Raw genomic sequence first — 26,788 nt, forward strand, 5'->3', positions numbered from 1 at the left:
GGGACTGAGCCCACAGAGCCCCGCCGCCCCGGGGACGGGGGGAAGAGGGGGGCGCCCGTCCTCCGCCCTCGCCGGGCGCGGTCCCGCTCACCTGGTCCGCCGCCTGCCGGGCGCAAAGTCTCCCCGAGCCGCCCTCACGGGGGCCCTTATCCCTCCCCCCGCGCCGAGGCCGTCATCCCGCCAGGGGAGGCTCCCCGCTTATCTCGAGGCTCCCCAGGTGGCGGGAGGGGGCCCTGCTGCGTGCGGTGGGGGCCCCCACAGTGCGGAGGAGGGACCCAGTCACCCAGGCAGAGTCGTGACAGCAGCAGCCCGGCGTCCTGCGGCCGAACGCCGACTGGGCTTTGCTACGTGCCGTCCCCGCTGCATTCAGCGCTCGATTTACCGAGCGCCCGGGCTCCGGAGGGCGGTGTCATCACCCCCATGTTACGGGGCGGGAACTGCGGCCCGAGGGGCTGGAGGACTTGTCAACAGAAGTCAGGCCCCCAGGCCCCCTCATCTGCCCCACACCCGCCCCAGGTACAAGGAAGTCGGGAGAAGAGCCCTCGGGGACCAGGAAGGGAGGCAGGCGGGGCCGGGGGGCGGGGCCGGGACTCGGGGGCGGGGCCAGGGCCGACAGTGGCCCCGCCTCCCGGCCGGCCCTGGTGACATTTCCATAACCGATTGGGTCTCGTCGGTGACAGTTCCCGTCGCCCAGGCAACTAGAGCCGGGCTCCCTCCGGGCTAGAGGGAGGCGCAGGCTCGGGTCAGGGGCCTCGAGATCGGGCTTGGGGTGAGTCTTGCGTGCCGCCGAAGCCTGGGCGGGGGCCTGGGCTCCGCAGCACCAAGGTTCCGGAAGGAGATGGAGGTCCTGGGTGGACGGGCTGAGCTTGCCCGGCCGGACTCAGGGGACAGACTGGGGCCGGGGAGGCAGGGCGGACCCGGGGTTCTAAGGTGGAAGAGGGAACAGGGGCGCCTGCTCCCCCGCCCCCGCCAGCGACCGTTTCCCCAGCTGGGCCATAACTACCTACCTTCTCGCCCCTACAGCCCAGAGCATGTTCCAGATCCCAGAGTTTGAGCACAGTGAGCAGGAAGACTCCAGCCCTGCAGATAGGGGCCTGGGCCCCAGCCCCACAGGGGACCAGCCCCCAGGCCTCAACAAGCACTGGAGTACGGTCCCGGGTCTCCTGGGGGAAGCTGGTCACCAGCAGGGCCAGCCGGCCGGCAGCAGCCACCATGACGGTAGGCACCCCCACACACACAACCACCTACCTGCCTGTCCACTTTGCTCCCAGCCCAGTAGCTCCCTGCACCTCAGCCTCGTCCACACTCACTGGGTGGCTTTGGGCAAGTCCCCAACCTCTCTGGACCTCAGCTTTCCTCTTCTGTAAGACAGAGCAATGAATCCCCACCATTGTAGGGCTGTTGGGGTGATGAGGAGAGTAATTATAGTGCTGGTGCTTGGGAAATGCTCAAAGAATGTGGCGGTTAGGGTAGGACCACAGCAAATCACTGAGGGTCAGGCAGTGAACCAGAAAGGGGAAGTGACTTGCCTAAGGTCACACTTGTTTGCTGGTTCCCTTGGGGTAAAGCAGGGTTAAGCCTCCAGGTCTGTTCTTTCTCAGCTTGTGGCTCACACCCACACCAGGACTATCTTTGCTGGTTGCCAGAGGCTAGTAACCATTAGAGGCAGACAGCCCTCCCAGGCAGCTAGTCTGTTTGTGTGTGTGTGAGGGGGGTGGCGGGGAAGAGAAGCATAGGCCCAATGGAAGGATGGGCACTGGAGGGCAGTGACCATTTCTGTCTCCACTTCCCAGGGCCTGGCACAGGCCTTGGCACCTCAGAAAAACCACAGAGATCTTTTGGAAACAAAAACTATCCCCCTCTCCCCCAGCCCTGGCTGCTGTGGCCCAGATGATCGGAGTGTTGTCTGGTGCACTAAAAGGTGGCCAGTTTGGCTCAGTGGATAGAGAGTCGGCCTGCAGACTGAAGGGTCCCAGGTTCGATTCCAGTCAAGGGCATGTGTTGAGGTTGCTGGCTCGATCCCCAGTAGGGGGCATGCAGGAGGCAGCCAATCAATGATTCTCTCTCATCATTGATGTTTCTCTCTCCCTTCCTCTATGAAATCAGTAAAAATATATATTTAAAAAATAATAAAATAAAAGGTGGCGGGGTTCGACCCCCAGTCGTCTAGGGCACGTGCTGTCCAATCGATGTTTCTCACATTGATATTTCTCTCTCTTTCTCCCTCCCTTCTTCCCTCTAAAAAGTCAATATAAAAAACTTTTAAAAAGAAGCACAGGCCCCTGGCCTGCTGAAGCCTAAATGACCCGCCCCCCATTTCCAGGGGCAAGAAGGCTCCTCCGCAGCCCACGGGCTCACGCTGTCAGACACACTTTAACGTCCAGATCCTTGCACTTGCTGTATTTCTGCTCCCAACAGCTTTCCACTCACACCTGGCTGCTCCTCCTCTGTATCGGGTAATCTGTGCCCTGTGCGGCCCCCGCTGCCAGGGGACACCAGTGAACAGAAGAGATAGCAGTCCCTGCCCTGGTGGTTCTTACATTCTGGTCGGTGGGGGAGACAAGCCACAAACAAACAAGTAAGCGATAGAGCCTTCCCTTTCTCAGATCAGGAGCACTGGGCGCCAGGGGAGTGATCTGAACTGAGGTGGCCAGGGTCCGCCTCGGGGAGACGCACCGTCTGAGCAAAGACTGGGGGGGATGAAGGCCTGAGCCCTGCGGCCACCAGTGGAGAGATCTGGAAGGGATGGGTTGGGCAAAGGCCCTGAGGCCAGTGTGGCTGAGGGGACGAGTGAGGGCCGGGAGTGGAGAGGCGGGCATTAAAGGAGGGGGAGAGGAGCGGGCAGAGCCTGGAAGGCAGCGTAAGGGCTTTGACTTTTCCTTTGCGTGAGGACAGGGAGGGCTGTGAGTAGAGCCAAGTGATCGGATTCAGGCGTCCAGGGCACCACCAGGGCCTGTAGGAGGTGGTGGTGAGCCTGGGGGCGGCTTGGGACGGAGTTATGGATGGTGACCAGGGGTTGGCAAACCAGTCACAGGCTAAATCCCTCTTTTTGTACACATCATGAGCTAAGAATGGTTTTTATGTTTTTAAATAGTGTAGGTTCTGCCCGGGGGAAGGAGAGTGAGGAGGGGTGAAGGAAGCCAAGGAAAGGCCAGGAGGTGGGAAGGACCACGTCTGTTCTAGGAATGGAGTGGCAAAGGAGAGAGGGAGGGAGCTGGAGCAACCTCCTGCACAAGGAGGGGTGTGGCCTGGGGCTGGGGGTGCCCGAGGCACGGGGGCGGGGGAGGAGGGCTGGCACATCCTGAGAAACCAGATTTAGGGAGGAGGGCGTGGGACGGTCTGAGGAGCCAAGGGGATGCCACGAGGAGGGCCGTGGGGAGAAAACAGACACCACACAGGATTTCTTACACTTTAAAAAATGTATGTTTTTATTGATTTCAGAGAGAGGCAGGGAGAGGGAGAGAGAAACATCAATAAGAGAATCCTGGATTGGCTGCCTCCTGCACGCCCCCTACTGGGGATCGAGCCTGCAACCTGGGCATGTGCCCTGATCAGGTATCGAACCATGACCTCCTGGTTCATAGGTTGATGCTCAACCACCAAGCCACACCGGTCGGCGGATTTCTTAAACCTTTTCAATGTCTAAAAAGCAAGTGATTTTTCCATAAAAGATTCCTAAGTGCCAGTGGCCCAGCAGAGCCACTGCCTTCCTCTAGATGGGCAGGGTCCCTTCCCTCCTCATACTCCCTGCCCCTGACCCCCGCTGGACTGTAAGTGTCCCCGGGGACATGGACTGCAGCCACCCTCTGTGTTGTGCCAGCCCAGCACGTAGCCCAGTGCCTGGCAGGGGCTGGTGCATGGTGAGCTGTGGGTGATGGATGGTAGAGAGGGAAGGACACCCAGTGGGAGAAAAAGCTCAGCCCTAGGCACCAGGGCCGGACTGCAGGGTTGAAACCTGTCTTTACTCTTTATTAGCAGGTAGAGCTTGAGCAGGTCAGTTAACTTACTCTGCCTCAGTTTCCTTATCTGTTAAATGGGAATAGAACCAGTCCCACCTCATTGGGTTGTAATGAGTTAATACAGGAAAAGTGTTTTGAAGCAGTGCCCGGCACAGAGGAGTGTATGTTCTTCTTACTATTACTGTGATCATCGTGACTGTTACTCGGAGTTGGCCCAGGCTCTGAGCAGACCTGGGGGTCGCCATTCATTGAGCAGAGAGGAAGGCATGAATAACCAAGACCCCCTGGTGGCAAACAAGTGAAGCATTGGTTAGAACCAGAATGTAAGGGCTTAAAAGCCATTCCAGAGTTTGAACTTTATCTCATAAGCAATAGGGAGCCATTGAAGGTTTCAGGCAGAGGACAGACATAGTTGGGTTTAGAGCAGGGGTTGGCAAACCATAGTCACAGGCTAAATCCCTCTTTTTGTAGAGACCATGAGCTAAGAATGTTTTTTTTTTAATTTTAAATAGTTGACAACAGGTCCAAGAACATTTCATAACATGAAAATGATACGAAATTCGTTTCCATGTCCCTACATAACACCCGAATATTTACTCTTTGACGTTACAGAAGACATTTGCCAGCCCCTGCTTTCTGCTTTCGTCTGCTCTGAGCAAGATGGGGGTATATGTTCTTTGCAGGCCAGTAAGGGGCTTTGGTCCCCAAATGGCTTTAGGGTACACAGGGAGTCTGGGCCTGAGCCTGCAGGTGCTAGAAGCTAAACGGGCTGCGTGCTGCTCTGCCTGCTGGGGGCAGGCAGTGGGAAAGCCCTGCTGATGGCAAAGCTTCACTGCCTCACACTGTCTGCAGGCTACTGTTTAGTCTGCAAGGATGCTTGCCAAAGCCTGACCAGGGACGTGTTCAGTCCCATCCACTTACCTGGAAGCCCAATGGGGGTAAAGAACTTAAACTTTGCTGGGGTGTGGGGTATCTCCAGCCATAGACTCCTCCCACTGCCCCACTCCAGTCCCAGGCTCACCCTGGGAGGGTGGTATGAGTGGGCAGGTCTAGGCACCCACCCATGCTCCCACCCAGAGAAGCCACGCCCCTCCCTCTTCCTTACCTTCCTGAAGTGGGGAGAGGCCACCTCTGCCCTGCCCAGCAGTGTGCGGGGTGACTGCTGATGGACATGGGGTGGTTCAGATGGCATGTTCCCTCCCCACAGGTTCACAAAAAGCTCCTCGGTTTTATCTAGTAAAGAGGACGCTTTTAAAATTCCAGTTGACACAAATGTGTCACTTTGACAGTGGCGAGTTTGCACTGCTAAATCCACTGCTTTGGTGAAAACCCTCCACCAGAGGCTAGCCTCCAGCTGAAGCTGACATCAGCAGAAAGCCAGGGTGCATTCTCCAACCTGGGCCCCCAAGGGGGCGCCTGAGGCATGAGAATGAGGGGTACAGGCCCTGGAGGCAGACTCAGGTTTAGATTTCTGCTCTGCTACCTACTGGCTGAGCGACCTCGGGCAAATTACTCTCTGTGCCTTAGTTTTCTCCCCTGCCAAATGGGGACAGTGAGTAACTTCCCCGCGAGGCTGTGAGGACATGATGAATGAATGCACGTGAAGCTCTTCAGTGACACACCACGTGTCCTGCTTGTGATTCCTGATGAGGAGGCAGTGCCCAGAGTGTCCATCTGCAGATCACGCCCCTCCCTTCTCCAGGGCCCTGCGTCTGTCAAGCGTGGTGGCCGTTTGGGTTCTTAGAGCTGGGAAAGGAGAGTAATAGCTGGCATTTCCTGAGCACTTACGTGGCCGACTGTGTGGCTTCAGACTAGTTCCTAGCCTCTGGGTGCCGTAGTCTTCGTCTGCAAAGTGGAGAACTAGGCATCCACCTCACTGGGAAGGTAGGAGGCTTCAGGCTATGAAAGCAGGAAATACGGTTGAGGTGGGCCCTACCTCGCTACTGCCCCTGCCTCACCTCCCCCCTCTCACAGAACTGGAAAGTGACCTGCAGATGGGCCTGACCCTGTGAGGGGTCTTCCTATTCCCGCCCACTCCTGATTTAGCTGTCTGTTCCCCACTGCCACGTCCATCCTCAAGGGCTTTGTGGGGGTCTCTTCCTGACCTCGGGCCTGGGCTTTGGTGAAGCCCTGAACAGCCAGGCGCTCTGACCACACCCTCTTGGCCTAAGCCTTTCTGGACCCAGCCCTCTGTTCCCTTGTTGGGTTTCTCAGCCACGTATCTGGGGCTGGGACCCTTGGAGGCCCTGCAGCCCCTGCAGCTGGCCGGAGGGCTCTGCTGAAGGTCTTCTGGAGGGAGAAGATGACACTGTTACCCCCTGGCTTCGAAACCTGACCTGAATCTTGCTTCCTTCAAAATGCCTTCCCTGACAGCCGGCCCTGCCACGCATGCTGGGCAGCTCTGGCACCTGTTCCAGACCCACCTTCCACGCTATGCTTGGGTCTGGGTGTTTGCGCCCGGGAGTAGTTCTAGGTCTTTGTTGATGTGGATGTGGGGTGGGGTTGGCAGAAGCTGGGGGGTGGCACACAGTACACAAGCCAAACTCCCAACTCAGTAGAATAATGACCCGTCAGGCACTTTCAGTTCACCAAGCACTTTCATGCTCTGTTTTGTGACCTTTCCACAGTCACTGGGAGTAAGGGCTGGGTTGATCCCCACACGGAGGCGAAGACAGGTTCAGAGAGTGAAGGTGGGTGGATAAGGAAAGAGGTGAAGCCCAAAGGATAATCATTGGACTTTGGATTCCAACAAACCTCGAGTCTAGGCACTTGCAGCCTCAGAGCTGCACAGCTGCAACCCTGGGCGCGCCTTACCCTGTCAGCTCGTCTCCATCCGTAGAGCACGGGCAGTTAGTACTCACTCCCCACATGGTTAAGAGGGTAATGAGGCCATGCCCAGGGCCGAGCACACAGTAAGTGCTCCATAAATATCACCTAAAAAAGTCAACACGCTGGTCAGGACATTTTCTCCAGCGCAGGTGCTGTGGGAGGCACAAACATGGCCGCTGCCCCTGGTTCTCCAGGGTCTCCTGCAGGGCGTACCCCAGAAGTGCAACAGTGAGCACGGCAGGTGGCTTGCAGGGCAGGAACCTCCTCACCCAGGGGACTGGCCTGCTCTGCTGCAGGATGGCGATGATTAAAGAGCTAGCAACCCATAGGCCTTGCACGGATAACTGTAACTTACCATTTCTTATGCCCTGATTTTGTGCCAGGCACAGCGGAAGGTCCTTTTATACACTGAGGGCTCAGTTACGATTTGTGGGGTTAATGAGAAGTTAATTCAGATCTTCACAAAAGCTCCAGGAGCTTCCCTCGAGTTACATGCGGGAGCTGGAGCGGTTGTGCACACAAGTACATCAGCGGCCAGAGGGGCAAAGGCTGGGCGCAGAGGCGCTGCCAGCGGTTCACGCCAGCCCGCACTGTCGACCCTCTCTGCAGGCGCTGGGTCTGTGGAGCCGCGGAGTCGCCACAGCTCGTACCCCACGGGGACGGAGGAGGATGACGACACCGAGGAGGGGGAGCCCAGCCCCTTCCGCGGCCGCTCGCGTTCAGCGCCCCCAAACCTCTGGGCAGCACAGCGCTACGGCCGCGAGCTCCGCAGGATGAGCGACGAGTTCCAGGGCTCCTTTAAGGTGAGCGCGGCGCGACGAAGGGGAGGACCAGTGCCGGTGCACGCCGGGACTTGGACTTCCGGGCCCCCTCCCCTCGGGCTCCCGGGGCATGCCGGGACCTGCAGTCTCAGGACCGGTCCCTTTTCGAATCCCAGAGCGTGCCGGGATTTGTAGTCCAGACCCCGCCCCAGAAGGCCGAGATCTGGGGCCACAAATCCGTGGAACGCGAAGCCCATAGGCATCTGTGTTCCCAGCCGACCCCTTCCAGGTGTCCGGATTTTTTGCCTTCAACTTTGGTCTTTTTTAATTTTTTTTATTTTTTAAGTAAAGCAAGCAAGAATGTACCAATCACAACAAAAACATACTTAGGAGAGTGAAACAAGGAAGGGCGTAGAAGCAGCAACAGGAGAGCCCAGGCTGGGCTGCTTTAGCTCATTGGGGAGTCAGAGAAAGGGGGCCTTGGAGACAGGTTCAGGGGGTTAGCCCCGGAGCTGCCGCTGCCCATTGCTCCCCTGGTTGCAAGTCCCGTGGGGTCCCTGAGTTTAGGGAATACGTGCCTGTGGGGGAATGGCACAGGCGTGCTCCGTGGAGGGAGAGCACCCCTCGGACCCCTTCTTTAATTCTCGGGCTGCGGTCCCATCTTCCCGGTGGTAGACCTCCGGCTCTCGCGCTAACACACAGGGTCCTCCGGTCCTCTCTCCCCGCCCCCAACACGGAGCGTCAGGATCTAACCGCCCGCCCCTAAGGGCCCAAACCAGTGAGCTCTCCTGCTTAGGAAAGTGGTCAGGAGACCCCTCGGAACGGGGCATGCTGGGGCCGTTGTCTCTCAGAGATGGGCTTCCGGAGTGGCGGGCCTGCTAACTCATCTAACCCTTCCGTCTTCCCACCGAAGGGTCTCCCTCGCCCGAAGAGCGCTGGCACGGCAACGCAGATGCGGCAAAAGTCCAGCTGGACGCGCTTTTTCCAGTCCTGGTGGGATCGGAACTCGGGGAGAGGCGGCTCCGCCCCCTCCCAGTGACCTTCTTTCCCACGCGGAAGCGCCCCAGCGCGCCGCCCGGCGGCCATCTTGGGTGTGGGCGGAAGTCGCCTCCGCGGGCCTCTGCAGAGGATCCGGTCTCCCCGCGTCGGCAGGAGGAGTCCTGACCGGGGCCGCGTTCCCTTCCGGTGTGTGCGGGGACTGCGGAGGCTCCCACTCAGCGGAAGTTTTGAAGTTCCTCCGCCCTCAGCCGCTGGAAGTGGGTTGCCTCCGGCGCCCGCGCCAAGTTGCTGGTCGGAACCCCCAGAACCCTCTCCTCGCGGTGACCCCGCGGCTGCCGCTCGCCACGGAATGTGCTAATAAAGCCCCATCTACGCCGCGCGCTTCCTGTCGGTCGCTGGGGGCTTCGCGGCAGCGCAGCGCCGGCAGTTTCGGAGGGCGCCGCCGTCTTGTGCACACGGGGCACGTGGGCTCTGAGTGGCGGCGGGAGGGGTCGAGGCGGCGAGCGGAGCTGGGCCTCTCGGCCCGTCGAGCCCCAGGGACTTCCAGGCCCTTATCTCTAATCTGGTAATTGGGAACCGCAGGCCGGCCGGCCGCCGGAATTCCGTGCGCTGCAAACCGTGGCGCCGTCCCCCGGGAGGGTCATTTGTTCCTATTTGGGTCAGTCCTTCAGGACAGCTACTGTGTGGCCGGCCCGGGGCCAGCGCTGCTAGGGGAGCTGGCTGGGCGCGCAGGACGGGGGAGGGGGTGGCGGAAGGCCGGCCAAGGGCTGTGAATAGAGTGATAAATAGGGAACCAGAGAAGCTGCAGGACCTGGGAGCCGAGCTCGGAGCTCGGCTTCAGAAAGATTTATTGGCGCCCCCTACAGATGAGCCAGCGGTTGGTGCTGGGTACACAGAGGTGGATTAAGACAGCCGGTGAGTTAGAGCGGGGACGTGAGTTAGAGCGGGGACTCGAAGGGAGAGCTGGGGGAGCGGGCTGTCATTCTGGGGAGAGGAAAGAGTGGACCCGGGAGGAGCGGGGAGCAGCAGAGGCCAGGCTTCTGAGGGGCTCGTATGTCATACCCGGGAGTTCGGCGTTTAGCCTGGTCTTTGAGGACCGGGGGACTGGCGTGTAGTGTTTCTCTAAGAGGAGGCAAGCCAAGAAGGTAGGAGTTGGCTGCTGCGGGGCCTGGACACACAGTGCGGTGGACAGATTTGGGGAAAGGACAAGGACTGGCCGCAGAAGCAGGGCCCGGAGTGGAGGTCCCCTGCCCTGGGAGAGCCCCCGCTCTGGGAGTCCAGCTTCTCCCGCCTCCCACCCCATCTGTTTGCCTGAGGCTGCAGCAAAAACAAAGAAAGAAAATACTCAATTGGCAGGAGATAAGCCCAGATAAGAGGCTGTCTTCCCCTGGAGGAGGGAGGCAGGCAGCCGGGAAGCTGAGCCAGGAAGCGGGGAGAGGCCTTGAAGGAGTGCCAGCCTGCCCCTGCAGCAGAGCCCAGCCGCACCCTCGCGCCGCGGGTCTCTGCCACTCCGCGCCGGACGGAGGCTGGACGGAGGCGTGGAGCAGGTCCGCCAGGCCGGCTGTAGACCATCTGCCATGGAGGCTGCAGACCTGCCCTGCCTCCAGGTCAGGACACCTTGAGTTGGCCTGGCACTCGGGACTTCTGTCTGGGCTTCAGTTTCCTCACCTGCAAAACAGGCATAACATCTCCCTCACAGGCAGGAGGGGGCGCTGGGTCTCCCAGCCCCTGTGTCTATGACGGCCAGCTTCCCTTCTCCCAAGGGTCACTGCCAGGCCCACCCACTTCCCACCTATCGCTGCCCAGCTCCACCCCTAGTCCATCTCCCGACACAGAGTCAACTGCCTCATGGAGCCCAGAGCAGCCTCAGCGGAAGATGCTGGGCCCTTGGGTCATATTAGGCAAAAGGAAGGGGGCAGGGCCTGAGCCTCCATTAAGAGAGGACAAGAGCCCAGGGAGAAAAATGAGGGCACAGGGGCAGGAAAGCCTGGGGGAGGCCACAGGGCCTCTGGTATCAGGTTACTGGGAAGATCTGCAGGCCCCAGGCAAGCAGGTATCAAGGTTCAAACCCAGCCCGGCAGGTGTGGCTCTGTGGTTGAGCATCAACCTATGAACCAGGAGGTCGGTTCGATTCCTGGTCAGGGCACATGCCCAGGTTGTGGGCTCCATCCCCAGTAGGGGGCATGCAGGAGGCAGCCGATCTGTGATTCTCATCATTGATGTTTCTATCTCTCCCTTCCTCTCTCTGAAATCAATAAAAACATTAATTTAAAAAAAAAAAAAAGAAGGTTCAAACCCACACCCCGTCACTGGGGGCCTGACCTCAACCCCAGAGTGCCCACAAGCCCATTTTATATATGAGGAAACTGAGGCCCCAGAAGAAGGGGCAGAGAGGGCCTGCGACCCAGCGTCCTCTAGCACTGCCCCACCCCAAACCAGGCTGCACACAGGGTCCCTGAAATCCACTTTTATTCACGTAAAAAACAAGTCCCCAGAGAACAGAGAGAGAATGTGACCCCTACTGCCCGGTGCTCTGGCTTCGAATGGTGTTCCCTGGGGAAGTGAGGGCATAGCTCCCACTCCGGGGTGTGGGTGCCACGGGGGCAAGGGCCCCGCTCAAGCTCTCTGGCCCAGAGTGACCCAGCACCTTCCTGAGGACGAAGGACAGGAAGGAGGAGCCGGGGACTAATGGGGCCCCGAGAGGGTGAAGGAAGGAAGTTAGTGCAGGGTGCTCGCCTCAGTTTAAAAAAATAAAATTTCTAAAGATAAAAAGTTAAAAGAAAAAAAGAGCATTAGTGTCTTGGCTTCCGGCCTCCTCCCAGCGCCCACCCTGGCCCGGTGGCCACCTCTTGCTCAGCCAGGTCAGAGCTTCGTATTCTCCTCCTGGCTCTCCGAGTCAGCACCGCACAGGTGCCCACTGCTCCCAGGCACGTGACCATTGCTGGCACAGGCCACCAGATGTCCGTCCCCCAGCCCCTCCGACGTCTCGCCCAGCAGACACCGGCGGATCTCCTGGGGCAGCCTGGCCCGGTGCTCCCGACATTCCTGGGCCAGCTGGGCCAGCAGCTGTGGGGGGAGGAGGGTCACAGGACGGGCCACTTAGCACTCCGCCTGCCGCCCGAGTGCCCGCCTCGCCCGAGTGCCCGCCTCGCCCGAGTGCCCGCCTCGCCCGAGTGCCCGCCTCGCCCGAGTGCCCGCCTGCCGCCCGAGTGCCCGCCTCGCCCGAGTGCCCGCCTCGCCCGAGTGCCCGCCTGCCGCCCGAGTGCCCGCCCCGCCCGAGTGCCCGCCTCGCCCGAGTGCCCGCCCCGCCCGAGTGCCCGCCTGCCGCCCGAGTGCCCGCCTCGCCCGAGTGCCCGCCTGCCGCCCGAGTGCCCGCCTCGCCCGAGTGCCCGCCCCGCCCGAGTGCCCGCCTCGCCCGAGCACTCACCCTGGGCTCCTCTTCCAGCAGCTGCTGTAGGACCTGCTGCTGCCCGGCCACGAGGCGCTCATGCCGCTGCTTCTGGGCCTCCTCCAGCTGCCGGGGGGACAAGAGCTCAGCCGGCGTCCTCAGGGAGGGGCCAGGCTCCTTGCGTGGCCAGGGGTCTGAGATACTAATCCTTGTGGCAAATGCTCCAGGCCCAGCCTCCAGAGCCATGGGGCTCGGTTAGAGACAGTTGGCTTTGATGGTGTGGGCTTGAGGGGCGGTGGGGTCCGGAGGGCAAGGCTTTGGGAACCCCTCCAGGGCAGCAGGCCAGCACCAAGGAGCTGGGTCTCTGACGACTGAAGGAAGAGGCTGGCACCTGAGCCTCACTCACCCGGCGGATGGAGTTGACGGACTCCGTGATGTGGCGGCGGTTGATCTCTGTCAGTTCCCTGCACAGGAGCAGGCAGAGTGGGTCCAGGGCCGGCGCCCCGCCCGCCTGCCCCGCGCCCACATGGCTCCCGGCCCCGAGGCCCTTACGCCTCCTTCTTATGCTTCTCCCTTGTCTTGGCCTCCGAGATACTGTTGTGGCGCTTCCTGTCCAGGATCTTCTGCAATTCCTTCTTCTCCCTGGAGGAGCGGTGGGGGGAGAGGACGGGTCAGTGGCAGGACTGGGGGCTCTGCCCTTGTCCCGGCACCAGGGAGCCCCCCCACCACCCCCATACAAGATCCTGTGCCTTCACCTGTCATTCATCTCCTTCAGCCTCTTGACCTGAGTGGTGTGAGCATCCAGGACAATCTCCCTGAGCCGCTGCAGAGCCTGTGGACACAGGTAACCAGCAGGTGAGACGGGCTCAGGACAGGTCTGTCCAAGAAGCAGGCGCTCCCTGACTACCCCCGTCACCTGTCTCAGGTGCTCCAGCCTCCGCTCGGCCTCGGCGTCCGCCTGGGCCTCCCGCAGCTCCAGCAGACTCTGCACCTGTCTCCTCTGGAACTCCTGGTACCGCCTCACCTCTTCCTCCTCCTCCTTCTTGTCCTCCCCGACGCTGTGGGAAGAACCCCCCCGGCGATGCTCAGGGCATCACAGGAACTTGGGCTGGGAGGGCAGAGGGTGGCAGGGCATTTCCCGGCTGGCAATGATGGACACCGGCCCTGGGGCGGGGTTTATTATGCTAATAAGGGGCCAGTTCATTTCACTGAAATTGGGCAACAGTCTCTCAAACATGCTCCTCTTGTTGTCTTCCAGTGAGGCGCTGCTCCCAGGTGGGAAGAGGGTGGGACTGAGCAAGGGAAGCCTCCTCTCTCTCTCCCTGGCACCAAACCCTCCTCCTTGGGGGTCAAGGAGAGTCCCCTGGTCACCCTGCCATCCTCCGTGCCCACCTAGTGCAGGAGAAACGCACACCCCTCCACACACATTCACGTCGCTGCACGCAGCACAGCGCACACGGGCGGACCGGACACTCACAGGGCACCGGGCCGGGCCTGGGCCAGGCTGTCCAGCAGTCGGCGGGTGAGAGCAAATGCCTTCCGTTGGTGCTTCTTGTGCAGCTCCCGCAGGTCGCGCTCTTGCCGACTCCGGAGCTTCACCAGAGCCTTGTGGCCGCGGAGCTCCTCCAGCGGGGCCACGGCCACCTCTGTGAGCGGCAGAGCAAAGGCGGGCTGGGCGGGCAGGCCAACCCTGCAGGGCACCCTCACCCCCAGGGGTGGTCCTGCCTCCGCAGGACGCTCCACCCCAGAGCAGGCCCCCCTCCGGGAAGATTATTCCGGAGAGCCTTGGCCCCACCCCCACCAGCCAGGGCCCTACCTGACAGGATACTGGCAATGAGATCATCCCGCTGACCTGGGGGGCAGAGGCCGGACTGTGAAAAGCCGGGGGACAGTGGAGCCACTCCCCTCAGGCCACCCCAGGCCCAGGCCGCCCCTTACCTGGGCTGCTAAGGGAAGGGCTGGTGGGGGAGGTGGTGGGGCCGGGGGGCCGCCGGGGAGAGGTGTCCAGTGGGCTGGGTGTGGGGTTTGGGGTCAGCTGGGATCCCTGCTGCTGAGACTGGGTCTCCTGGCTTGTCTCCGGGCCAGCCTGAGCCTGCGGGGGAGGAAGCAGGATGCTCTTCCCAGAACACGGTCCTCTCCAGGCCCCTCTGTCCCCCTCAACCTCCAGGGGCTGCCCCGTGCCCCTGGTCCGCCTCCCTCTGCCCGGCTGGCCCTGGGCTCCTCATCCGTAACATGGGGCTGTTAAGACAACTACATGAGAAACAAGGGGTCTAAACCCCTTTCCACATGGGGTGGGGGGAGATAATGTGAGGCGGGGAGATAATGTGAGAGGGTGTCTCTAGGCTGCTGGTCCCCATTGCCTGTGCTCAGGAACTTCCAGACTGTTCCGGAAAGCCTTGGCCCGGCCCCAAGTCTCCTCCTGTCTCCACCCTTGCCCACAGCTGCTCATCTTCCTAGTTACTTAGCTCCTGATTAAATCAACGAAGGAAGTGAGTGCAGAGTGGGCACCAGCCTCTCTGGCTAACAGCTTCAAGCAGCGGCCTCTCCCTGCCTGCCGCAGGCCCCAGGGGACCGGGTTTAGACGTGCGGGCGAGTCTCTGCCCCTGACCCCTCCCCACAGAAGCCACTGACATCTCATGGCGCCCAGGAGCCGGAGTAAAAGCTCCCGCGGCTTCCAGCTGCCCTGGTGGAGCCGCAGAGCCCGCACCCCCGCTCCGGCCCTGCGAGAGCTGGAGGAATCGAGGCTGGTGCGTCCTGAGGCCTCTCACACGCAGGAGGGAGGGTTCGCCTCCTTAAAATGCGGAGCGACCCAGGGCGGCTGAGCCGACGGTGAGCAGCCGCAACCGGGCAACATGGTGGGCAGGCCGAGGCTGAAGCCAGGCCCGGCCTTTGTGACTCTTTTGTGAGCCTCAGTGTCTCGTCTCTCCCCTGGGGACGGCAAGCTCAGGTGGTGGGCGGGGTAGGTGAGCCAAGTTGGTGAAAGAGCTGACGCCCGGCCGAGCGGAGGGCGATGCCCAGCATGCACTTGGCTTTATTTTCTGGTTTGGGTGAGAGAAGAATCCAGAAAGGGGAACAGGCCTTCGGGCAGAGGGTAAATGACACTGGTGTTTGCTGTAGGGCCATGAACAGCCCCAGTCCCTCTCCCTCTCGGGGCGAGGCGCCAGAGCGCCGGCCGGGAGCGGGCGCCAGTGGAATGGGCTGGTGCAGGCGGAGGAGGCAGGGAAGGCGCAGGTGCTTCTCCACCAGGGCCAGCGGAGTTCAGCCCTCACCCGCACCCGCACCCGCACCCTCACCCCCAGCAACCCCAGCTGCCCTGGCTCACCTCCCTCTCTCCGATGAGGGCGGCCAGCTGCTTGGCCCTCTGGTCCATGAGGCTGACATGCTTGATGGGGTTGATTAGGGCCTCTGCGTAATCTGGGCCGGGGCAGAGGGCAAGGACCTGGGAGTCAGAACCCCAGGGCCACACCCTCCCACCAGCTCTGGTCTCCTGAAGGGACTGCAGAACCCACTCTCAATTGGGGCCACTCAGATGAGCCATTCCCAGACCCGGAGTGGGGCGGTGGGGGGAGGGGGGAGGAGGGAGGGGCGCCCTTGTCCCCCACGCGCGTGGCCTGGCCCTGCGGCTCACTCTGGTGGTCGTCGGGGATGTAGTCAGAGGCCTCCGTGTAGATGAGCAGGGCTGGCAGGCACAGAGGCTGGTTGGCCTCGTTTCTTAGGCAGATGTAGTGGTACCCTGGGAGGGTGGAGGGCAAGGTGAATGTGCCCCACTAGGTCCCCGCACACACTGCCCCAGGCTGCCCAGAGCCCAGATGGCCTCACCTGAGCGGATGGCAGAGACGGGCAGGATCCGGTGCCCCACGAACTTGCCGCCCTCCTCAAAGGCCGCGATGCGCAGCGAAGCCAGCGTGGGCAGCACCACCTGAGGGCCCAGACTGGCACTGAGTCACAGAGCTGACCCCTGGCCACTGAGCCACAGCTGCCCACAGCCACCAAGGCCAGAGCTCAGCGGGGACCCTTGGACAAGCTGACCCAATGACTAACACCTGTCACTATCGCTACCGAGCCCGTGGTAGACCCACCCCTCCGTGGCACATGGCCCATTGGGCAGCCAGCAGCCAGCAGACCCTGAGCCAAAGGAACAGGCTGACCCACCTCCCAGCCGTGGGACAGGTCAGGTGTGGTGATCACCAGCTTAGAGGCCGGAGAGTGAGCCGGGAGTCTGGCACTGAGGCCACACCCCGGCCCCGCTGGGCTCAGAGCTCCAGTCCGTTTGGGAGGTGGGGAGCAGCCGGTGTGGACTTGTGACTGATCTCAGGCTCCTGTCTGGGAGCTGGGGCAGGCTGTGCCCACTCCTCTTGCAAGGCCATGGGGACCCGCCCCCCCCCGCCTCACCTTCCCGTCCTCTTCTCTCACCCTGCAGAGGGCGGGGACCTGAGCCTGACCCTGGGACATGCAGGACGTGGGGAGAAGTCTGGAGGTGCCTCGGCACCCCCACTCTCCACGCCTGACTGCCACCATGCACCTGGCTCCCCCACTTCCCCCGAGACCCAGCAGGTGAGCAGGCTCCAGGCTCACCTTGGGGAAGTCAAAGGGCTCCTCATCCCACACGGGGTTGAACGAGTTCCCCTGAGAGGTCCGAGTGCGGTACTTGCGCCGCGTGTCCACGGGGAGGCCGAACATGTCCACCTCCACGTAGATGCTCACCTTCCTGTCCGACAGGAACTGCCCCGAGATCACCTGGCGGAGCAGGAGGGTGAGGCGGCTGCCGAGGGTCCCGCCCCCAGGACACCCGGCCGCGCCCTCCCTGGCTCCACCTTGACCCGCAAGGCATTGGCCACAATGCCATCCACGATGCCCTCGGTGAAGGGGTCAAAGGACTTGTCTGGCCGCCTCATGAACTCAGGCTTGAGCAGGTAGCCGCTGCGCCCGTTGTACTCGAACACGCCTGCGTTGAGCTGCATCGCCACATCTGGGGGCAGCACGGGAGGAGGGTCAGGAAGGGGGACCGGGGATCAACAGGGTCAGAACAACTGGGATCGGGTCCACCGTTAGGAAAGCTTAGACGGAGGAAGGTCAGGAGTGGGGGTTAGCCACGGGCTCTGTTTGGTTTGGGAATCTGGGATGTCAGGTCCATTCAGACAGAATTAGCCCGGCCGGCGTGGCTCAGCGGTTGAGTGTCTGACCCATGAACCACGAGGTCACGGTTCAATTCCCAGTCAGGGCACATGCCCAGGTTGCGGGCTCGATCCCCAGTGTGGGGTATGTGGGAGGCAGCCAATCGGTGATTCTCTCTCATCATCGATGTTTCTACCTCTCTTTCTCTCTCTATCTTCCTCTCTGAAATCAATAACAATCTATTTAAAATAAATTAGCAGGGTCATGGGGCAGAAGTCGGTGAGGATGGGGGCCGGAGGTCAGGGGTCGAGGGGGCCAGCGCTCACCCAGGGTCTGGAAGTTGAGAGCCACGAGCTGGCAGCCCACGTTCCAGAAGAGCTGGGGCATGTAGTTGGATGAGTCCACGCGGGTGCCCTTGGGGTAGATGCGGCTGAGCTGCTGCTTGTTGTATCTGAGGTTGGAGTCAGGGGCCACGCCGAGCACTCACCCGCTCCTGCCCGAGCCCCACGCTGCAGGCCCAGCCTCAGCTCCGGGAACCCACCTCCCGGCCTGGGCTCACCCCCTTGGGCCCCCACTTCTTGGCCTAGCCTCTGTGCATCCTCCCCGACCCCTCCAAAACCCAGACGGGGTGCTGGAGCATCAGAACCCTGTGCGGGTGGCATCAGTGGGGTCAGAACATCTGAGCCAGCCTCCGAGTGCCCGCAGCCTGGCCCAGCGGCCCCAGTGCCGCCAAAGGATACTCCACAAACTCCATGGGGCTCTTGGTCAGCTGTTCCATGGCCTTGGTCTCCACGAAGGATGACATCTCGAAGCACTTGTTTCTCTCTGGGGGGGGCCGGAGGGGGGTCAGGCCTGGCAGGGCCAAGCTGGCTCCCACCCCACCGTCTCCCACCCCGCTTACTTCGAGCAGCCTCGAAGGACTTGAACTTGACGGGCTCGATGTAGTTGACGAGTGTCGACATCTCCTCAGTAGCGTTGACCTCACTGCTAGCAGTGCCCTGTGGCCCCCACACATAGGGTCAGCAGTGTCATGTCCCCCAGCCACCAGCTGGGCGTTCCCTCACCGTCCTGCGCCACGAAGGCGGCTCCGACCTCTTCCCGCCCCGGCAATCACGCCACCCAGGGGCCTCAGCAAGGGCCCCGGCCCCTCCACGGCCTGTCAGCCCTGGGCCCTTCCGCCCTGAAGTCTACTGGGGCCTGGCCCAGGTGCCCCGGGTCCCACCCTCCTAGTTTGCCTCCTGCTCCCTTATTCTGGAAGCTGGACTTTCTCACTCAGTTTCAGGGGTTCAATGAGCCACATGCAGACAGGTCCCCGATTTTCCATCCCCAGTCATTACGGTATTTCCAGCCACCACCTTGCCATCTCCTCTCGGCAAGACTCAAACACCCCCATGCTGCTGAGCTCCGCAGCCCACCACCCTCCCCACTCTGGGTCTCCCCAAACCCGACCTCATGACGGACTGTTCTGTCACCTCCACTCCTCGGAACTCAGCACTCTCCTGGTCTGCGGGCCCCTCCTGACCCCTCAGCCCTGACACAGCTGCTCCCTCCTCAGATCTGCTCGCCCAAGCTCCCTGCCCGGGTCAGACACCTCTCCTCCCCTCTCCCAACCCCGTCGGCACCCTAGCTCAGCCCTCCCGGCCCCTGTCTCGAACATAATCTCACATTTGCTTCCATGCTTGTTTACCTAAGACCTCTCCTCCCCTCTCCATGCCCACCCACCCCCCAAACTGACTATGGCCAAAGCCAGCCCTGAGGGGGCCCAGCGCACGCCTCCCACTGGCAGGCCTGACCTCATCCGTGGTCGGCTTTTTGGGGTCTGGCTGCTCCTCCTCTTCCTCGTCCTCCTCCTCCTCCTCACGGTCGGCAGGTCCAAGATCAGGGCCTCGCTGTGGCCCCTCCTCGCTCAGAGACTTCCGAGGCTCCAGGCTCAGCTTCTCAAGACCCGCCTCCTCCCCATTGCTCAGGCCTGGGCAGCTGTCGGAGCTGGGGGACCCTGCAGAGGACGGGGGCCCCGGGGGCTGGGGTCAGGGCACACACACAGACACCCGCCGCGGGAGGGGCTGTGCCCGTGGTGTGTGGGGTGACTCAGTGGGGAATCAGGGGACTCTCAGGACAGTGGGGCTGGGGGAGCGGCTGGGGGAGGGGCAGAGTCGGAGTTGGATGTAGTGGTGAGGCAGAGGGGGTCAAAGGTCAGGGCTCAGAGTTATGGACATCAAGAAAGTAGGTAGGATAAAGCATGACATGGCAGCAAGGAGAAAGGATGACATGGCGAGATTCCAGGTCAGGGGTCAGTCAGGGGTCAGAGGTCAGGAGGACTTCAATAGCATGAGAGGTCAAGTGGGCAGCTCAGTGGGGGTCACAGGACGGGGGTCACAGGACGGGCGTCTGGAGTCTGAGGATCACACCCAAAGCAGGGCACGTGGCTCCCTGAGGCAGAGGCCAGAACCGGCCGAGGGGAGGCTCTTGAGGTGGGAGTTTGAGGTTGAGGGGTCAGGGTTCGAGGGAGCCAAATCCAATCTGGGTTTAGGTCAGTGAGGTGGGTGCCTGGGGCCAGGGGTCAGAGGTCCCACACTCAGTGAGGAGGTGCGAGTGGCCTGGAGAGGAGGAAGGCGGTGCTGGGAGCAGAAGGGAGGGCTGGGCTCGGTGGGTGGGGGTTCGGGTCAGGATCAGGGTCGGAGGCCGGGCCGGGCTGTACCGAGCTGCGGGGAGGAGGGCTCGGTGGGTTGGGGTTCGGGTCAGGATCAGGGTCGGAGGCCGGGCCGGGCCGTACCGAGCTGCGGGGAGGAGGGCTCGGTGGCGGCGGAGCTCTCGCTCAAGGCCGAGTTGCTCTGCTCCAGCGGCCGCTTGCGCACGGAGCTGCTGGGGACGCCCGTGCTGGGCCGGTGCCGCTTCTTGTTCTTCACCAGGATGCGGCCCATCAGGTCCTGGGGGCTGGGCAAGGGGACGCCCGGGGCCAGCTGGTGGGCACAGACAGGTCAGGGCCAGCCGGGGCACCCGCACCCCCACGCCCTGCCCCGGCTCCAGCCCCCATACCGGGTACTTGTCCAGTGGGTCGATGAGCAGCGCATCCCCAAAGATGGAGCGGCAGTACTCGGCCATCTTGGCCTGCTGCTTTGCCCTGTGGGGCCAGTGTCAGAGGTCAGAGATCCTCAGGGTCAGTGCAAGGTCCCAGGGTCAGAGGTCACAGGAGCCGTCCAACGGGCCACACGGGAGGCTGCCCCTGGGTTGTCAGGGGTCCCCAGAAGCCTGTGTTAGAGGATGCTGGGCCAGATGACAGATCAGCGGCTACTCACGAGTCCACGTGGTTCTCGAAGGAGAGGATGACCGGGTAGGGCGAGGTCTTGAACGCGGTCTCAGCGATGGCCTCCAGCACGTCCCGCAGCGGCACCTCCGTGGTCATGGTGAAGCCGTGGGTGATGAAGGGCTCCTCCTCCGGCGGCCGCCCTTTCCATACGTCCAGCTCCACGCAGCGGCAGCCCCACAGCAGCGCCTGGCGGTACATCTCCACCGAGGAGGTCCCGGCCAGCTGCCCCGCTGGAGGCGCGGCTCTGTCACCACCGCGCCCGCCAGCCGGGCTCCTCCCCCTCCTCCCCAGGCCCCTGCGGAACCAGGCCAGGCTAGGGACACAGGGCCCCGTGGCGGCCAGCCCCGATCATCCCCAGTTCACGGAACAACCAGCCCCTGGCACCCACCCACGCGGTCAGCGTCTGCCAGCGCCGGCGGATGGGTGGCTCCTTCACCAGGGCTCACCTCTCACCTAAACAGCCACCGTCTCCCATCCCACCAGCGAGCCACACCCAGCGCCCCCATGGCCCCTCACTCCCCCTTCCCCTCCACCGCTGCTGCCCTGAACGGCCTCCATCGCTCCTGCCGGAGGACAGCAGGCCCCTCCCTGCCTCCCATCCAGTCTCTGCAGAGCGCCTGGCGTCATCCTTCTAGATCATACCAGGTCACACCCCCCGCTCAACACCCTCCAAAAGGCCTTTCTTGAGCACATAGGATACACCCAAATTCCTTCCCTGCTGGGTCTAGTCCTACCTCCCTCTCCGGCCCCCTCTCCCCGTTACCTGCCCCAGCCCCCCCACCTCGTCTCCCCACCCCTCCTCCCGGCCTCCTTTCTGCTTCTTAAAAGCACCAGAGTCTTCTATTCTGGGCCTTTGCACAGCCTGTTCCTTCCCAAGCCACCTCGGCCCTTCCCCCAGGAAGCCTTCCAGACCACCCATGAGACGCACCCATGCAGAGAAGCCTGGTCCCCGGGGCAGGCTGTCTGTTCCCGGCCAGCCTTCCTAGTACTGGCCACCCCAAAAGGAGGTTGGGCCGGAAGGCAAAGGTCACGATGCCATTCCTCCCTCCCGGCCAGTGGCGGGCAGCTCACTCACCTGTGAGATAGGTGTTGTGTGAGGAGTTGATGAAGTAGGCGCTCAGCGGCTGGGTCATGTCTGCGCTCAGATCCAGGGCCTCCAGGGGCAGAATGCCATTCTCCTCCCCTCCCAGGTAGCGGCTGAAGCCCTCCATGGACATCTGGTCTGGAGGCCGGGGAGGATCAGCCAGCGGGGTCAGGGTCAGCTGGCCCTGCTCCGGTCCTTGCCCACCACCCACCACCCACCACCCCCGCCCAGCTGGCTCACCTCGCTCCAGGAACTGCTTGTTGGGCTCATACTTCTCAATGAGCAGCCGGGTCTGGGAGGGCCCCAGGGGCGGGTACAGCACTTCATTGAGTCTTGGGTCCCGTTGCTTCTGGTTGATGAAGTCCATGAGCTGCTCCAGTGTCAGGTACGGCTTGCCCTTGGCACCTCTGGCGGGGCGGGAAGCCGGGTCAGGCTGAAGCCTCGCCAGGCCCTGCGCCAAGCCCTCGCCTTGGCAGAGAGAGCTGGCACCCACTGATTGGGACTTAGGCAAGTCTCTCCTGAGTCTCAGTTTCCCCATCCACTCCCTTCCACTCGACACTGGCACTGGCATTAGCGAGGGCTGTGGAGCTCAGGCGAGTCCCCAGCAGTCTGAGCGCCTGGTTCCCGTCCCCAGCGTGGGCCAATGGAAGTAACCGGGCAGCAGAGAACAGAGCTGCGGGCAAAGCGGCTCTGAGCTCAGCCACAGCCCGTGCACTGGGACCCCAACAGCTCCCTCGCCCCCCTGGGCTGGAAAGAACCCCTGAGCAGAGGTGCTCCGGGGGCTGGTAAGCGGGCGCAGCCCTGCTCACATCTCCAGCAGGATCTTGTCAATGTCCGGCCGAAGACACAACTTGTTCAGGAACCGCTCAAAGATTTCCAAGGAAAACTCATCAGGCCGGATGGACTCGCTCTGGGGGCCAAGAGGAGTATGGGGGTGAGAACCCAGGGGCAGCCAGCCCCGAAAGCAGGTGCCCATTATACCCACCCGGCCCCTGCCCCCAGCCCCCTCACCCGGTTAAAATTGAGGCCACAGGACTCCAGTGCAGTCTCTACCCGCTTCTTGTCTGCTGAGAACATCTTCAGGATGCTGAACAGATGGGAGGGGTCAAGGTCAGTGGGGGCAAAGGTCACCAAGATCAGGGCAAGGTGCCGAAGGGAAGGGGTGCTCACTTCTTGACCGGGATCCGTCCATCCTGGTTCACCTGCAGCTTCAGCTTTGTGTATCTGGGGAGACAGGCAGAAGGCTCATGCCCTGGGGACGGCCACCTGCACCCCCATACCCGCCAGGCAAGCCTGGGGCTCACGCTTTGCGCAGGAAGGTGTTCCTGGAGGCGTTCTGAGCCAAGATGTTCATGGCCAGCTTGAACAGCTCCTCAGCCCAGACCTGAGGGGTCAGGATGCAGGGGGGTGGGTGAGTGGGGCCGGAGGGGCTGGCTCGGCCACAGCCCACGAGCGGTACACAGCCAATGCTTACATACTGCTTTGTCAGAGGACGGTGGGAATTCAGGGTAGAGAACAGCCTGGTATACCACAGGCTCTCACTAAGGGATGGCTGACTCAGCTAGTGGGGTGGTGACTCCCCTGGGCGACCGCTCAGCCCCAGCCCACCTTGGCTGTGTCGTCCTGCACGGCCATGAAGTTCAAGAACGTTGTGTTCACTGGGTCTGGCCCGGCCACCACCGTCATCAGCTTCTCTTCTAGCCGGGCATCAGGGCCCCCAAAACCCAGCACCTCGCGAATCTTGGGGTCCTGAGTAGGTTAGAGCCAAGGGTGAGGAGGGGTATCCCTACCCCCACCGCCTCACTCCCATGCTTAGTCCTCGGCCCCACCGCTCACCTTGGGCAGGCGGGCATAACGGCCTGTCCGTGTGTCCCTGATGGAACTGATGTCCAGTGTGTCCACCTCCTGGGGAAACCAGATGCCAGGCTGGGTCCCCATTGGCTACAGGGTGAGATCCCAGAGCCCCCAAGCTCCCCATCCCGGCCAAGGCCTGGCCACCCCCGCACCCATGCCTCAGGCCCTGCCCTTAGCACTTCCTGTCCGGCAAGACAGGGGAGTGGTCAGCGGCAGCTGGGGCCCCGACCTGAGTGAGCCGCACCAGCGCCCGCCCTCACCATGTTGGGTCCTGTCCAGTACAGGAAGAAGCCATTGGAGTCCACGCGCAGGGTCACCAGGTTCCGACTGGAGGCCTCCTGGGGAAGGGGTGGCACAATAGAGGTCAAGGGGTGAGGGCTGCAGCCCAGGCTTGGTCACCGGGGCAGCGTTTCTGACAGTGAGCAAAGACGCAACCTCGCCCAGCCCAAGGTCCTTCGTGGCCCCTGCCGTCCTCCGGACAAAGCCGAGGTCCTGGGGGCCCTCTGGGGTCCCGGCACCCCTGCCAGTGTCACCTCTCTCTCAATTAAGAGCCTGTCACGTGGGCTACCTTTTCCCCACTTCCAGCTTCTGCGTCATTGTTCCTTCGCTAAGATATCCTTTCCTTCCTTCTCTACCCATGAAATCTGACCCACCCGCCTGGGGAGGCCTCCTGGACCCCAACCTCAGGCTTGATTTCCCCAGAAGCCTGAGAGCTCCCTGAAGCTGCGCAGCCCCATTGGGAATATTTATGGGATGAAAGCAGAGGGTTCGGAAACCTGACCCCCACAGCCCTAGGGACCCCATGACGACCAGCCAGCCCTCACATCTGCCTTAAAGTCCATTACCCACTCCCATCTTACACGGCACAGACCGAGAAACTCCGCGGGGGACTTGCCCCGCCCTCAGCACCAGAGCGAAGTCTGTCCTCCCTCAAATAGCCCTGCAGGGGCAGGGAAGGGTGTGCTGGCCCCGTTTTCTGAGGAGGGCCTGGGCCCTGGCACACACCCAGGGCCACCCCAGGCAACTGAGGACAGCAGCCAGAGAGGGCGGTCAAGAGGGACTTAGACTTGGCCAGGGCCTGAGCGGCCAAGTGGCCACAGCTAGAACTCTCCTGAGACCCCTCCTCACCTTGGTGTCACCCCCAAACTGCTGCTCGAAGTCTGGCAATCAGATCATCAATAAAACAGCTGCCTTCATATCATCCCTACTGTGTGCCAGGGCCACTTCTAAGCACTGAACATCCAGGAGCTCACTCAGTCCGCCTCACAAACCCTACTTGGTAGGCACTATTATTCTTCCCATTTCACAAACAAGCAGACTGAGGCCCGGAGGGGCTGCTTAGCTTATGAAAGGTCAAGAGGAGCCAGAGTTTGCATGCGGCTGTGCGGCTCCAGAGCCCTGTGGCCTAGGAGGCCGGGAAGCAGGGCCCCGCCACGGCTCCCCGCTCCTGGCCTCAGCCGCAACCCCAGCGTGGGGCTGGGATTAGTCTCCACTCTCCAGACTCAGTTTCCTCTTCCCGAGATGGGGTTGCACCAGCCCCGCCCATCTCAGGCTTTGCTTACAAAGGACAGGAAGTTGATCTGAGGGCAGAGGGTGCAGGGAGCCCTGGAACATGGGGAAGCTTGCGCCTCCTCACCTCATGGTGCAAACAAACACCCTCAGCCCCTCTCTGGGGTTCCTGACCCTGCCCTGGGGCTCAGGACACCCCAATAGTGTGAGGAGGGGGGAGTTCTGTAGTAATGCCCCCAGGACCGAGCCCTGTCCCTTCCCAGGGTTCTGGCCTTCAAAAGCAGCCCAGGCCCCCTGCTCTTCGGCCCCAAGTCCTTGTCAGCACCCCCACCCCACCCCCAGGGCCCTCTCCCTGTTCCCACTTCCTTATTTGGGTTTATCACACTGGGAGGAAAAAGAGAAACTTTTCCCTTTAGGCCATCTCGCGGAAGGGGTCTCCCCAGGCCCCTGGGGCTTGCAGGCACCCTCGGTGTGTGGCACACCTGCTGCCTCAGGCCACGCCCCCGCCCTCCCCCAGCTCCCACGCCTACCCGCCCCACCCAGCCGGAAAGGAGCCCAGACACTTCCAGGCCTCTGGCCTGACTGGGTGAGAGCAGCGAGGAAGCTCAGGCAGGCCGGGTGGCGCCCCTGGGGAAGGAGGGGTTCAGGGGGCAGGGAAGGGGGGCCGTGGGGCATGAGGGTGGGGCACAGGACTGGGGCCCCAGCCGCAGGTGACAGCCGAGGCAAGGAAGGTAAAAAAAGGGGTTTGGATTTATTGGGGTTCAAAGTCCTGATGCTACGGAGTGGAACGCAAAGTTTCCCTGGGGTGGAGGAAGTTGGGGGGCAAAGGCTCCACTAGGGGGTGACTTGGTGGTACCACCTGAGCTGGGAGCTGGACGGCAGAGGGGTGCCCACCAACATCGGGTGAAAGAGTGATGAATGGAGGAGAATGTTCAGACTAGGGCATGGGGAAGCGTAGGGTCCCAGCGGCACCCCCCAGAAGGGAGGTGCACCTGGGCCAGATTGGGGATCAGGGGCCTCGAACCAAGGAGTCCAGTGCGGGGCAAGGGGCTGGGGACCAGCCCAGGGTTGGAGGAACAGGAATTAGATCGGCCAGGAGGGGTAGGAAGGGCGGGTGAAAAGGGGGCCGGGATTTATTGGGGTTCGAAGTCTCGGGGCCCAGGAGTGGAAAGCCGCATTTCCCGCAGCGGAGGGGCCGGGGCGGGGGGAGGACAAAGTCCTCATTGCGGGGACCATTGGGGACTCAAGTTTCCGGAGCGCAGCCTGTCTGGGGTGGGGGGGCGCCAGGGCCAGGCCAGGCTGGGATGGGGTCCTCAGCGAGCGGCCGCCCGGAGGGAGGGGGTCCCCGAGTCTGGGCGGGGCAGGGGCCCCCCGCACCTACCTCGTCCCATTTGATGAACTTACTCCCGCGCCGCAGGGTCTCCACCACGGTGGGCGGCTCCAGCTGCAGCGCGTGGACGCCGGGCCTGGCGCCCGCCATGGCCGGACGCGGGGCGGGCGGGCAACCCGCGGAGCCCCGACGGGGTCCGACGGCGCGGGTGCTCCCTCCGCGCGCTCCCGGGCGGCCCGCCTCGGCCCCGCGGCGTCAGCGACCGCCTGCCCGCCAGTCTGTCCGGGACGGACCGGGGATCGGCGGGGCCCGGGCGGGGCGGGGCGGGGGCGGGGCCACAGCGGCGCCGCCCCCTCCCACCGCGTCGGCCCGCCCGCCCCGCGTCGGCTCCCCCTGGCGGCTGGGGCGGCGCCTGCAGCCTGAGCGGGGATTGGGGTGGGGGCGTCGCTGAGCCTCCGGCACTTCGCGGCGGGTGGGGGGCTCAGTGGGACGAGCCCGGTGGGAGGAGAGGGCGCTGGGGACCCGGGGGCTGTGGGTGCAGCTGGAGGCACGGGGTCGAGGCGCTGACCGTTAAGGTCTCTAAGGGGCGGGGTGGGGGGGCCAGACGTGTGCCCCGGGGCGCAGAGCCCTTCCCCCATCCCACTCCTGCAGCA

General features: G+C 62.6%; 2 protein-coding genes across 7 annotated transcripts; one reads left to right on the plus strand and one right to left on the minus strand.

Moving 5' to 3' along the window:
• The first annotated feature begins 383 nt into the window (after positions 1-383).
• BAD (BCL2 associated agonist of cell death) lies at positions 384-8,924 on the plus strand. Of its 4 annotated transcripts, none has more exons than XM_036326811.1 (4): positions 384-516; positions 1,024-1,218; positions 7,398-7,591; positions 8,463-8,924. In XM_036326811.1, the coding sequence occupies exons 2-4, from the start codon at positions 1,032-1,034 to the stop codon at positions 8,586-8,588; spliced, it is 507 nt and encodes a 168-aa protein (XP_036182704.1). In that variant the 5' UTR covers positions 384-516; positions 1,024-1,031; the 3' UTR covers positions 8,589-8,924. The 4 variants fall into 4 exon arrangements, with proteins under 4 accessions (XP_036182704.1, XP_036182701.1, XP_036182703.1 ...); XM_036326808.1 differs by lacking the exon at positions 384-516 and adding an exon at positions 632-769; XM_036326810.1 differs by lacking the exon at positions 384-516 and adding an exon at positions 766-825.
• Positions 8,719-26,444, minus strand: PLCB3 (phospholipase C beta 3). Of its 3 annotated transcripts, none has more exons than XM_036326802.1 (32): positions 26,187-26,444; positions 23,557-23,634; positions 23,279-23,347; positions 23,051-23,191; positions 22,747-22,826; positions 22,613-22,666; positions 22,454-22,529; positions 22,252-22,352; positions 21,683-21,849; positions 21,434-21,580; positions 20,348-20,588; positions 20,088-20,172; positions 19,825-20,011; positions 18,845-19,047; positions 17,953-18,049; positions 17,792-17,876; positions 17,378-17,502; positions 16,751-16,905; positions 16,512-16,673; positions 15,756-15,855; positions 15,565-15,669; positions 15,259-15,350; positions 13,875-14,028; positions 13,753-13,788; positions 13,414-13,582; positions 12,853-12,994; positions 12,692-12,768; positions 12,489-12,578; positions 12,343-12,400; positions 11,976-12,062; positions 11,395-11,614; positions 8,719-10,216 (listed from the first exon to the last, which is right to left on the minus strand). In XM_036326802.1, the coding sequence occupies exons 1-31, from the start codon at positions 26,283-26,285 to the stop codon at positions 11,411-11,413; spliced, it is 3,666 nt and encodes a 1,221-aa protein (XP_036182695.1). In that variant the 5' UTR covers positions 26,286-26,444; the 3' UTR covers positions 8,719-10,216; positions 11,395-11,410. The 3 variants fall into 3 exon arrangements, with proteins under 3 accessions (XP_036182695.1, XP_036182696.1, XP_036182693.1); XM_036326803.1 differs by lacking the exon at positions 8,719-10,216 and adding an exon at positions 11,001-11,307; XM_036326800.1 differs by lacking the exon at positions 8,719-10,216 and having other exon boundaries at positions 11,001-11,614.
• Positions 26,445-26,788: the final 344 nt, after the last annotated feature.

This window comes from Myotis myotis, unplaced genomic scaffold (genome assembly GCF_014108235.1).
Source record: "Myotis myotis isolate mMyoMyo1 unplaced genomic scaffold, mMyoMyo1.p scaffold_m19_p_10, whole genome shotgun sequence".
NCBI lineage: Eukaryota > Metazoa > Chordata > Mammalia > Chiroptera > Vespertilionidae > Myotis > Myotis myotis.